The sequence below is a fragment of the Eutrigla gurnardus genome (genome assembly GCF_963514095.1).
Source record: "Eutrigla gurnardus genome assembly, chromosome: 11".
Classification (NCBI taxonomy): domain Eukaryota; kingdom Metazoa; phylum Chordata; class Actinopteri; order Perciformes; family Triglidae; genus Eutrigla; species Eutrigla gurnardus.
Window position 1 is genome coordinate 13,040,263 of NC_139925.1, and position 12,711 is coordinate 13,052,973.

General features: G+C 43.3%; 1 protein-coding gene across 3 annotated transcripts in view; it reads left to right on the forward strand.

The window, feature by feature from the left end:
• The window catches only part of LOC311020549 (C-terminal-binding protein 2-like), a 158,646-nt gene extending 146,621 nt beyond the window's left edge, over positions 1-12,025 (forward strand). For all 3 annotated transcript variants that reach the window (XM_084020640.1, XM_084020642.1, XM_084020643.1), the window contains 8 exons: positions 1,057-1,211; positions 4,898-5,042; positions 5,825-6,031; positions 6,339-6,553; positions 8,047-8,177; positions 8,372-8,499; positions 8,587-8,713; positions 10,272-12,025. In XM_084020640.1, coding sequence (XP_083876766.1) covers positions 1,057-1,211; positions 4,898-5,042; positions 5,825-6,031; positions 6,339-6,553; positions 8,047-8,177; positions 8,372-8,499; positions 8,587-8,713; positions 10,272-10,455 — 1,292 coding nt within the window. In that variant the 3' untranslated portion in view covers positions 10,456-12,025. The remainder of the gene's footprint in view (positions 1-1,056; positions 1,212-4,897; positions 5,043-5,824; positions 6,032-6,338; positions 6,554-8,046; positions 8,178-8,371; positions 8,500-8,586; positions 8,714-10,271) is intronic.
• The last annotated feature ends 686 nt before the right edge of the window (positions 12,026-12,711 follow it).

Below are 12,711 nucleotides of genomic sequence, written 5' to 3' on the forward strand. Positions count from 1 at the left end.
CATCCGATCTGTTTGAAGCGCATATGTTAGCGCGTTGTAGTCGTTTAGGTCACAAACGGCGTCCTCGCTTCCCAAAACTGGAGGAGTTGGAGAGACAGACATAGAGCGAGCAGGCTTGGATGTCCTCTCCAGCAGCGCAGATGTCACTAAATAAAATATTTCATAATTCTGCCCAAATCCTCTAATCACCATGACAACAGGCAGCAGGGAGCCAGAGAGTGGTGGTGCGTGGACCCCCCGCCCCCCCCCTTCCCCCTTTCTCTTTTCCCTCTCTTTTCGTGGAATTTGGGTCCACATCATTTTCTCCTCAATTTTACACCTAAAGAATACATCACATTGGTTTTAGGGAGAGTAGGTCAAGTGAGTTTTCTCATTTAGACAAGTTCGACACTTCATCGCACATTTCTAGTTTCCAGCATTTCTTTTATTCTTTGCCACTTTTCTCCCTGAAGGGCGATCGTATCACAATTCGACAGCAAGGCGACGAATAAGAAAGAAAGAAAGAAACCCTCGCTACCCTTGAGACGACCACAAGTTTGATTTTTCTTCAGCGTCGTAACGAGTGTGCGAAGGGTGTAAATTGTACAGAAGGTGCCGAGACGCACACACTGAAGGCCTGCCCGTTTCTGTATGGTGATAGGATAATGGAGATGATGACCTCATGGGGTGAAAGGACCTGTTGCCTGGTAACAGTGTGGCGAGAGAGGGGGGGTATTCAGATCACCAGCATTGTGAGCGTGTGTGTGTGTGTGTGTGTGTGTGTGATATCGACCAGTGTTGCAATGTTAGGGAGCCGATGATAGGTGTTTAAAGTGGAGAACTGCACACACACACTCAGGTGTGTGTGTGTGTGTGTGTGTGTGTGTGTGTGTGTGTGTAGGGGGATGTCAGAGACTTGAACTATCACACAGGCAGAACACACAGTCCCGGACTGTGTAAACACTTCCTGCTGCGGGATGCATTTCTTAAATTTTTACTGCTTCTTCTGCAGCTCACTTAACTGTGTGTGCCAGACATAAATAATTAACTCCCTCTCTCCTCTCCATCTCTCTGCAGGTATTCGGCCCCAGATTATGAATGGGCCTATGCACCCACGCCCCCTAGTGGCGCTGCTGGATGGGCGCGACTGCACCGTGGAGATGCCCATCCTCAAAGATCTGGCCACCGTGGCTTTCTGTGATGCCCAGTCCACACAGGAGATACATGAAAAGGTACAAAAGAGTTTTCAGGCGGGTGTATATTCGTTATTACCTGCACTAACACCAATCTCTAGCACTGACCTTTTAACCCCTTGTGAAATGGAGCGTCGTCCCCAGATGCTTCTTAAAGCCTTTTCCAAAATCTTTAAGTGTTTTGCATTTTCCATGCTCCTTCTTTACAAGCTCATTTTAGCACCCTTTGTTCACATATGTAATTAACTTTAAGTGGTTCTTGTTGATTTGCAAACAATGACATGTCGTGTCGAGGAGCAGGAACTAGAAACTTCCCATAGTAGACAATATATTTGAATATTTTGTCATTTTCATCTTGATATTGTAGTATGACTGATAATAATTAGTCCACATAGATTCACATATCTATGATAATATATTTTAAACTGAGATGTTATTTGGCTTTTCGCCTGCGGGGGGGATTTTGGTCACTTAATAATTATTATCCATCGCATTTCAAAAACACATCGCACAATGATTTCTAAAAGAGGTCAAATCAAGAAAATGCATAGAATCAATGAAATATAGAAATAAGAGAATCATTAACATTGTTGTTAAAAATATAAATAAGGAAAGTTTTCACTTTGAATTATATGCAACAATTCATTTTTACTGTTTCTCTTCCTCTGCATAGTTTATATATTTTTTATTTTTACATTTCAACAGTTTAAAATGTGTGATGTCTTTTGAATGTGACAGACAGCAAAAATGTGTGAACAGGAAATAAGGCATTGGTTGTAAGTTTATTATACAATGCATGTTTGGAAAAAGTGTTAAAATAGGTCATAGATCATATCATTTTGTATTCTGAAGCAACGGCATCAGTCTGTGTTGCTTGCTGTAACAGTAATAGTATCTGCAGGAAGCGGGCACACACACACACACACACACACACACACACACACACATGCTGTGATATAGACATCATCTGCACTTTGAATGTGATTTTTCAATATTTTGCCTTCATTTGCGCAAAGAATATTCATCCCTTTCCTCCTTCTGCATCTCCTCCTCTGTAATGTTTTAATAATATTTCAGCCCACTGGCTTGTTCCACTCTCCCAGTTCAACTATAATGGTTTCATCACTGACTCTAATCCCACTGGGTGCTGGAGTGCTGCTTTGTTAAATAAGGAGGAGGAGGAGGAGGAGGCTGGTAATAGAAATGCAGTATAATTGTTCTGAGCCCGAGTGGGTGAAACATTTGTCTTATTTTACTGCCTATAGACTGGAGCCAGTCAGCGGCAATTTTGCAGTCCAAGCTGGAGGGTTTGTGTCTTTTGCCTCAAAAGGAGAATAGGACGGGTTCCAGTGAAAATGCTACCTTGCATTAAATTCTCATAACCGCCTCTTTTTAATCTACAATTTCAAACGTGGTCAGTTTTACTTGTAAGCCAACCTGATAATATGATTTTTTTTGGTTATGTTAATGCGTAATTTTTCTGCATATTACTTTAGTCTCTTCCTTGCTCCCTTAATCCACACACACACACACACACACACACACACACACACACACACACACACACACGCACAAGCGATCTTTGTCCAGTAAGATGCTCTCATAGTGAATAGGACCCATCTGGGAGAATAGATGTTGGCAGCGTTCCCACAACTATAACTGCACAGCACAGACTACAGATGGGGCACTCTATACACACACACACACACACACTTGCCAACAAACTTCACTGCAAGTTTCCATAGGGAAGTACTGTTCACACACAAATATACAAACAGATTCACACACCAAGCAAAGCAAGCAAACCAAAGCTCACTGCTGTCTTTTTGCGCGGGCTGCCTGGAAGTGAGCAGATGCGGCGATTAAGGAAAGTGTCACTCCGGAGTCGCCGTAAACGGTAGCGCGTGTTCCCCTAAAGTGCAACCGTCAAAGCCTGTGGCGACCTGTTAAAAAAACGTTGAGGGCCCCTGTTGAGTACATGTGGAAAAAGACATTTATTACTGTTAAATAATACAGCGTTGTCCTTGGAGATACACAGAAGAGTCGGAGGAAGTGGCGAAGTGTCTTTCACGTCGCTGTATCAGTAAACACCGTTCTTATGAAGTGCTGCTGCAAACTATAAGTGCACAAAAAAATGTCAACCCCAGTGGAGGGTGTACTTGAGAAAATGAGGTGCGTCGCGCTCATGCAGAAAACGCCACATCGGTCCGGGACACGAGAGCATTTCGGGACAAATGGAGCTTGTCGGTATGTTGTCACAAATGAATGGCACTTTTTGAGGCCTTGAGTTGGTAGGGGGCGTCAAATTGAACAAGCTGGAACTGAAGCAGAGACGTTGTCTGTGCTCTCTCTTTTGAATAATCTTTAATGTATTTGTGAAAAAAGGTCTGAATGTGTCTAATGATGGTTCTCCAAATTAGCACTTAATCGCTGTGAGAGCCTCACACAGAGGAAGGAGAGCAGGTGTGTGATAAACATTGTTTCAGTAAAATATGATCAAACAGCGGATTGATTAAGTTTGTCCTTGTTGCAGCATTTGGGGCGTAACTTATGGAATATAATGATGATATTATTAGAAAATTTGAACTCTTAAGTTAGCTTAGCGTAAAACTGAAAGCAGGGGGAGGCTGCTCGCCCTGCTAACGCCTATAAAGCTTACTATTTTATATATTCATGCTGCGTAACTGCTTCTTACACCACAAATGAATCTCCACGCTCAAGTATTTATTTCAAGCCCTGTAAATGTTCCATTACGCTGGTTTATATTAAGTGTAGTGTGCTGCCATTGTCGAGCTCTTTATGTGGTTTGCAATATTCACGAGCCCTCGCCTGCAGCCTCGTACAGAACAATGTAAAGGTGCACGTGCCAGCTCCAAACTGCAGCAGAGTTCTTTAACTAATTAACGGAACACAAAAAAAACATTTTCTCACTTTTTCCACTTCATGCAAACTCGCTCTCAGCTTGTGTTCCTGTTGCGCTAACAGTTGGCTCCCGTTCCGTGGCGTTTTCCAGCATCACCTCCAGCCAAGCCTGCTGCCGGGGCCCCGCTCCGCTCAAGTGATGAAATTAATGCACGAGGAGAGCTTTAACCTTGAATTAAGCATCCAGCTCTCACTACAGCCTCGCTCCCAATAAAAATGTTGTATGGAAATTCATGGCTATGCTAATCCGGCCCGGGTTTGGTTAATTCAGTAAGCGGGGTTGTGAATTTAAACCTGTTATTTAACAGGCGCCGGCTATACGGCAGCTACTTGCTGATGCTTCCTGGGTTCCTCAGCAGCTGTCAGTCTGTTTTATGATCCGGCCCCGCATCCACTTCAACCTTGTTTGCCCACAGTCTGAATGAATGGATTGTGACAAAAACCAGCTTTGGCAAGCACTCATTATAAACACACAGACAGCCATTCATATTTTCGGCAGCACATAAACAATCAATTTGCATTTAGATGAAGAAAAAGCGGACATAAACTTAGGAGGAAAATGGGAGGTAGCGAAAGCACTCTCAATCAAGTTTCTCATGCATAATGTGGTGGCGGGGTGGAACATCTGAATTTGAATGTAGGGATGCTATTGATTAAGAACAATAATGACATTCTCATCATAAAATGAATGCAGATTTCTCAGCTTACTTCCTTCTCTACTGGCGCTAATGATTGTCGGAGGGGAATTCCGATGCGATGAGACGGCCGATGATGACGCTTCCTTCTCTCTGATGTTCCACCAGGTGCTGAACGAGGCAGTGGGGGCCATGATGTATCACACCATCACGCTGACCAGAGAGGACTTGGAGAAGTTCAAGGCGCTCCGCATCATCATCCGCATCGGCAGCGGCTACGACAACATCGACATCAAGGCTGCCGGGGAGCTCGGTGAGGCAAAGGGGGCACAGAGGAGGAGGAAGATGGTTTAAAAAAATTTTTTTTTTTAAAGTGAGACAGTTATCATATGCTGAGAGGACCAAACAAGGTGGGGTCGTATTTGCCCATATGGCTCGTTCATTGGAAGAGAGGAAAAAGAATAAATCAACAAACATAATCCATTATGGATAAGCATAGTGCATTCTTGGATGGGGGCCAAACCAAAGTCTGCTTACTGTATTGACTTAACATAAATAACACATGTAACAGGAATTATTACATACTGTTAACAGAATACGTAATGCTGATTGCATATGCAGAGCAGATGCTCCAACTGATATGAAAGTCTCCCTCCGATTCCCATTTGGCCCCTTCGGCATATGTTTGGTACGAGAGCAGGATTTAGTGTGATATCCTAATTATTGTCGTTTGTGGTAATACATCTCAGTGCGCTGACGTGGATTTTTTTTCATTCTTTTTTTTTTTTTTTTTAGTTGAGAAATGCTCTTTTCATGGGCGTAATTAGCAGCTATAATTATCCTCTTATCCTTCACAGTTCAGTTTTACACACAGTGCATTTTTATTTTTTAGAGGGTCGTAAAGAAAAGAAATTTGCTGCCAATTATTTTGTGAAATAAAAATCTACAGATGAGTCTCTCTTCAAAAAAAGCAGCTACAGTCATTATAACCAACTGTTATAACGATGAAATCTGCAAAGCAATTATGTTACTTGTCATTTGAACGGCCTGTGTCATTATTTCTGCATTTTTCCTCTCCCGTCTGACCTTTTCCAGGCATCGCGGTGTGTAATATTCCCTCGGCGGCGGTAGAAGAGACGGCAGACTCAACACTTTGTCACATCCTCAACCTGTACCGGCGAAACACCTGGCTGTACCAGTCTCTCCGAGAGGGCACGCGGGTCCAGAGCGTGGAGCAGATCCGGGAGGTGGCGTCGGGCGCGGCCAGGATCCGAGGAGAGACGCTCGGCCTCATCGGATTCGGTGCGCTCCTTCATTCTCTCTAAACAGTGGATTGTTTCTTTTGATTGACAGTAATTGTATGTAGTCACTATGTTACCTACCAAAAGTAAATCTAATCAGGAAACTTTTGAACCAGCGAATATTTGGCATTTTTGCACACTTAACGATTAGATTTTTGACGAATAAATGAATCCTTTTATGGCACCCATACACACATGCATGTTTTAGATACCGTTAACTCAAGGGAGGAGGGTGTATTGAAACAGAGCTGCTCGTATCCGAATCCTCTCTTAGTCCTTGCTCTCTTTCCCTCCCACGCTTCCATCAGGTCGCTCGGGCCAGGCGGTGGCGATGCGGGCCAAGGCGTTCGGCTTCAACGTGCTCTTCTACGACCCGTATCTCCAGGACGGCTTGGAGCGCTCGCTGGGCGTCCAGCGGGTCTACACGCTCCAGGACCTGCTCTACCAGAGCGACTGCGTCTCCCTGCACTGCAACCTGAACGAACACAACCACCACCTCATCAACGACTTCACCATCAAACAGGTAGGGGGGGGCGGGTGAAAGGAACGAGTCGTTTGTCGGGTCTAATATTGACCTCGAATGATGGAAGAAAAAAAAGGAAACTGACCCGCAACTCATCACACTGAAAACCTCATGAGGCAGAATCTCATTCTCATTACATCCGCAGCAGGCGGCACATTCTCCTCCCTCGGCTATGTGAGGAGAATGTGCCGAGGCATGATTGCCACAGCTGTAACCCAGTGGACTTGGCCGCTGACTTGGGTGGCCACTAGTATCCCCTCGCTGCCAGCGCTCCTTTGTTGGCAACTTCCAATTATAGGCTGTTTATACAACCTTTTAATGAGCGGTAAGATACGTGGAACAAGCACATCCTGGGCTACACGGGCGTTTGGAGAATCTCTATGGATCCAGAATGAGAGGAATGTGGATGGTGGTGGATCTCCCTGTGTTGTGGCCTTTAATGTGGTGTGAGATTCACTGTGATCACTCTGTTCTTCTTCTTCTTCAGCTTCGCAGCTCTCAGGTCAGCTTTGACCCAAACATGCCAAAGTGTGCATTTGGGTGTCGTGGATGTAGGAGTCTGAAAACGCACAAAGCAAATTGACTTTCAGGTTGAAAAAAATATATCACTTTTGAAATATAAATGAGCCAAACGGAACACGGCCATCGAAAAAAAAAAATCTTATATTATAAACCATTTAACATAAGCTTTTCTGAGCAGTTATAAGGTATCAACTTATTTTCCCAGCAGTGTAATTTTGAAGTCCACGATGTGTGTACACAGCACACCATATCTATTGTTGCCAGGAAAGCGGTGAATAGCCGAGGAATGCTACCGAGCAGCCAAATGCGCTGCCAGGCCAGACGTGCTGGTTAATCAGCCTCTGTGATTCATTTGCTAAACTAACCACAGCGTGCGTTTGAACTCCCGATGTCTGGTGATCAATCCCCCGAGCACGCTAAATACAAGAAACATTCTTGAGTTGTCCTCTTAAGGTTTTTCCTGATCGCATCTGCCACCTGGAGGACATATATTGAACTGCTAGGTTTGTTAAATTCAGTGGTGTAATAACAATCTGAAGCGTGTACACATCTGTTTAATCTGCAGTATGTTTTCACTTCTAGTGTTGGAAGAAAGAAAATCAATATAAATACAATTAATGTTCCTCTGCATCACTTACATGCTAGTTTGCTGTATACCATGAATACGAGTGTGTGTGTATGTGTGTGTCTGTGTGTATAAAGATGGGATTGGTGTCATTTAAATGTCCCCTTTATTTGAAAAGGCTCTTCTGATATTGTTGGGTTTTATTTTTAAAAGCATTTGTTTCCCCCTGTGTTGTTTTTTGGAGAAAAAGTCTTCCCACGCAGCGTTGACAGCACCTCTGGGTGTAACATGTCAAAGCCTCCATGTTGATTGCTGAAATGATTATTGACAGAATACGTTGTTTTGTGTGTGTGTGTGTGTGTGTGTGTGTGTGTGTGTGTGTGTGTGTGTGTGTGTGTGTGTGTAGATGCGTCAGGGGGCTTTCCTGGTCAACTCGGCGCGGGGAGGTCTTGTGGATGAGAAAGCTTTGGCTCAGGCCCTGAAAGAAGGCAGGATACGGGGAGCCGCCTTGGACGTCCACGAGTCGGAGCCTTTCAGGTGTGTATGAACCCGCATGAATTGGTTTAATTCAGTGCTTCAACATGAGTCCACCTTCATGTTTATGACAAGAATCTCAAATATGTTTGTGAGGACAAAAGTAACTGCTAATACACCCTAATAAGTGAAGGACGTAGATGTCTTAATCCCACTGATATAAAGCAAATCAGCTACAAGGTGTTGCTGTTGAACAGTTTTTCCCAAGGTCCTCTGAAAGACGCCCCCAACTTGATCTGCACGCCCCACACCGCCTGGTACAGCGAGCAGGCGTCACTGGAGATGAGGGAGGCGGCAGCGACAGAAATACGCAGGGCGATCACCGGTACGGAGACCTCTTTGAATGCATTGCCATACTCGTAGATTCCCGTTTTTCTCCGCTCACCGATGCTCAACTATTACCCCGACACAGGCCGTATTCCTGACAGCCTCCGAAACTGCGTCAACAAGGAGTTCTTTGTCACCACGGCGCCCTGGGGAATGATGGAGCAGCAGCAGCAGCCTCAAGTTCACCCTGAGATGAATGGTGCTGCCTACAGGTAGGGAGGGGTTTTACGTGAAGGAGCCCAGCAGGCTAATCACATCACACCGAGATCACGCCTCCAGCAGATGAAGGCTCGACACGCGGGGGAGGGGTAGTCTAGATGTTCATATGTTGTATGTGTGACACAATTCTGACTTTTTCTTGTTCCCGAATATTAGGCTTGGTCCTAGTTTCTGTGGCGTATTCTTACGTAGAAGTTGGCCCCGCTGAATGAATCCCTTGTTAAGTTTAGCCTCTTCGTTTCTCAGTCTCTATATTGTCTCAACCAGAATGAACTGCTTCTCTCACACAGCCGAATGAACCAAACCATGGTACAGGCCATAGCAACGGGGGGAATGCAGGACAAATTATATACCTAATTCTCAACCAGGTAAATGAATACTACCACTGCTGGCCCACAGGCCAGAGCAAATGAATAACATCATTGAGCAAAAAAAAAAAACAATTCCATTGAAATCTGTAGCCTTTTCTCTACTTCACACTCCTGTAACTGTACCCACTCTCCCCCAAGCATCTCATTAACTCCCCAGAACCTCACCCCCACCCCCACCAGCACCCAAACAGGGACAAAGGGTCACTCTAACATTGCACAGTTTTTAAAGACATTCACAGCTGCATCCGATACACTAGACGTCAGGAGTGAAACAAGAAAGAGGTAGAATCCAAAGCATTTTTGGAGTATGTGACAGTGAAGTAATGGGTAAAGGCAGCAAGGTTTTAGTTGTTGAGCTTTTTTGTTAAAAGGAAGATGAGTTATGTCATCACAGGGAAAAAGAAAGATTGAACATTTTTGTAAAACCCTCCAACACACCTGGGATGTTATCAGTTGTTTTATTTGCAATAAGTGTCCTCCCATACTTTTCCATTCAACTCCCTGTAATGAAGGATCTGTTCACCCAAATTATGTAAAAAGCATTTTTTTAGAAATCACGTGGCTGAATATTTTTTGTGTGTATTTTCCCAACACCACAATCAATCAAAATTCCACAATTCACTCAAATTTCTCTACTGTATTGAGCAGCAGTAATCTCAACGCCAAAGCTCTGTCTGTAGGTTTAAGCAACATGATTGATAAACGATTGCAATTTGGGTGAATGACCCTTTCACGTCCTCCCCTAGACTAGATCAGGACATTGCCTCCACGCTGCAGTGCTCCTCGTCACATTTAAATCTGCATCATTTCTAAATATTTGGTGTCATAGAGATGGTGATGCTCCACTAAAACGATTTGTAAAAAGATGCTTTGATTCTCTTTCATTTGTAATTGTGTCCGTACAAGTACACACTATGTAATTCATTTGGAAGTACACAATTTTTTGCACGTGTTGATTCTGTATATTTTTTAATTAGCAGTTATAAAATCCCACTTCAGACGATCACTAGCAGCAAATATTAGTTCAGCTGTGTGGTGTGTATTTATGAATAATGAGCCACTCAGTATCAGGATTTTCCAGGATTTGTCTTATTTAATTTGTGAAATATGAAAGGTCACTTTCAGTGAAACAGCTTCCCTTGCTGTTTGTCATGCCTGATCGTTCCCTGTCCTCCTCCAGATTCCCTCCTGGTATGGTGGGCGTCGCCCCTGGCGGGATTCCCGGACCTATGGAGGGTTTGGTGCCTGGGGGAGTGCCCATCACCCACACCCTGCCCCCCGGTACCCATCCATCACAGGCCACCTCCCCCAACCAACCCTCCAAACATGGCGACCCCATGAGAGAGCACATGACTGAGCCGTAGGAGCGCCGCTGTAACCAAGCAGGCTAAAAACCAATGTAAACATAAAAAAGAAAACGGCAACCCCTACCGACTCAACCATCCGACTGTACACTTGACTTCAGCCATCTGAACCCTACCAGCAGACTGCCTGCCGGGCGTTTTCATTTTTGTATGAAACCACGGAGCCCAAGTGAGGACAGTGGATGTTACTACGCACATGAGCTGCCACACTAAGATGAGACTGAACACACGCGCCGCAGACCCCGAAACATTTCCTCCCCCTCCGTATCTGGTTTTGTTTTTGCATTGATTTAAGTGATGTTTTTTTTGTTTTTGATCTATATTTTTTCAGCACATTTTAGGGGAAGATTCCTCCTGACTTTTGGGACATGTTGACATTTCCGCATGCAGGATGGAAACCTCGACTCACCCTCCCCCCCCGGTTTAAAGGAAGCGCTTGAGAGGACAGTGACTTCGTAAAACCGCCGAGCCTCCCTCTCCCCTCATCCCTCGTCAGTATCGCCCATTTCAGCGCAAACATGTTCTTGTCTTACTTTGTTTCATTTTATTTTTCCTCCGTTTATCCTATATTCTGTGTTTCTGTTGCAAGTGAATATTTGTTTTTCTGTGTGAAAATGAATGGATTTAGTTAAAACGTATGTTTAGCAGACACGAAAAGTCAGCTGATGATCAAGAACAGCAGCGTCTGTAGTTTCCGTCAGAAATCTGGGTGCCATCTTTGCTCTTTTCTGAGCGCCGCGGTCGGTGGCCCCTGAATGTAGAGGACAAGATGCGGGGCAGAAGATGTGTATAAGGTTTCCAGGGAGAATATTTCGGCTTATGAGGTACCCTTTTAAACCAAAAATAATAAATAAAAAAAAACAACAGACTGTCATTTGTGGTTAGCTATTGTGTCTCACATCAGTTAAATATTGCTGTAACTTTTCCAACTCTGCTGAACTGAGGTACCTAGAGTATTTGGTTATTGTCATGATCAGTGTCCCAAATATGATCTATTTGCACCCAAAGGACCTACAACACAGTACATTGCAGCACCGACTAGTCAGTCAGGAAAAACAAAACACAGTAAATCTCTGAGTAACTCAGGAAAAAAAATGATTAACCTTCAAACGTGTCTGAATCTGAACAGAGAAGAAGAGTAAAAACTGGATTAATGCTTTTCATGTCTCCACCTCTTTCTCCATTGTGCTATTTTTTTTTTTTATATATCAAATGTAAGTTTTTTGATGTTCAAGGTTTTCAGTCCCGTTAGATTTGTATTGCCTTGTTAAATGTTCTTATAATCATAGTCTTATGTGAACGACCCCACCCTCTCCTCCTCATCGTTTCTCCTTCCTCTTTGTTTTTCCGCTCTAATGAAAGCCAGCTGTGGCTCTCAGAGGCGTCGTGCCCTCTGTGAACAACAGCAGCCCACATCCATCCCTTTCAGCCCCGTGACGTTAGCAAGAGACAGCTGCTAGCAGATTGTTTGGTTTTTAGTGTGAGTGTTTGTATTTGTTTCTTGTACAAGGTGAACATATAGCATACAGTGCAGCTGGAAACAATAAATAAAACTTACTGTTCCGATTGATTATTGGCTCTGTGGAACATTTGTGGGATTTTTTTTTTTTTTTTTTTTTTTTTCTACAGTTATTTAAAATATTCTTCAAAATAAAAGGGGTTTTCAAAGTCTGATGCTGTCAATGTTAGTAATGTCATCAAACATATTTATTGTGCAACAAACATAAAAGAAAAAGTTGATAACAATGGATTTTGTCACTGATTATTCTTTTTTTACTTCTATTTAGTAGATAATCATGGTCTAATCATCTTTTGGAAATACCCATCGTTCTTAACAGGAAATGTGAATTTGACTTTAGTCCGTTTCTTTTTTTTTCTCCTGTATTTTTTAACATTTTGGCAAATTGGCATAATTCAGTATTCCAAATGAGCGATTAGCAGTTGCTGTTTGCAATGTCCCCATGGATGTACACACAAATATCACTGGATTAATTTAATACGTGCTGATTCTCAGGCATGTTCTGTTGTTAAAAGTGGCATCTTTTGTTTCTTTGATTCTAAGCGGAATTATGGAAATGTATTTGCGATCGGGTCCAAGTTAGTTATATCCTCGGAAAGTATGAGTCATACTGAAGTAAACATTAAAAATATAATAACTAGTTTGTATTTCTGCTTTTTTTCAAAAGCCTCAAGTTTGAAAACCCCTTCTCTAAACTACCATTATTATATCAGATGTTATGTTTACAGCTTGTTTCT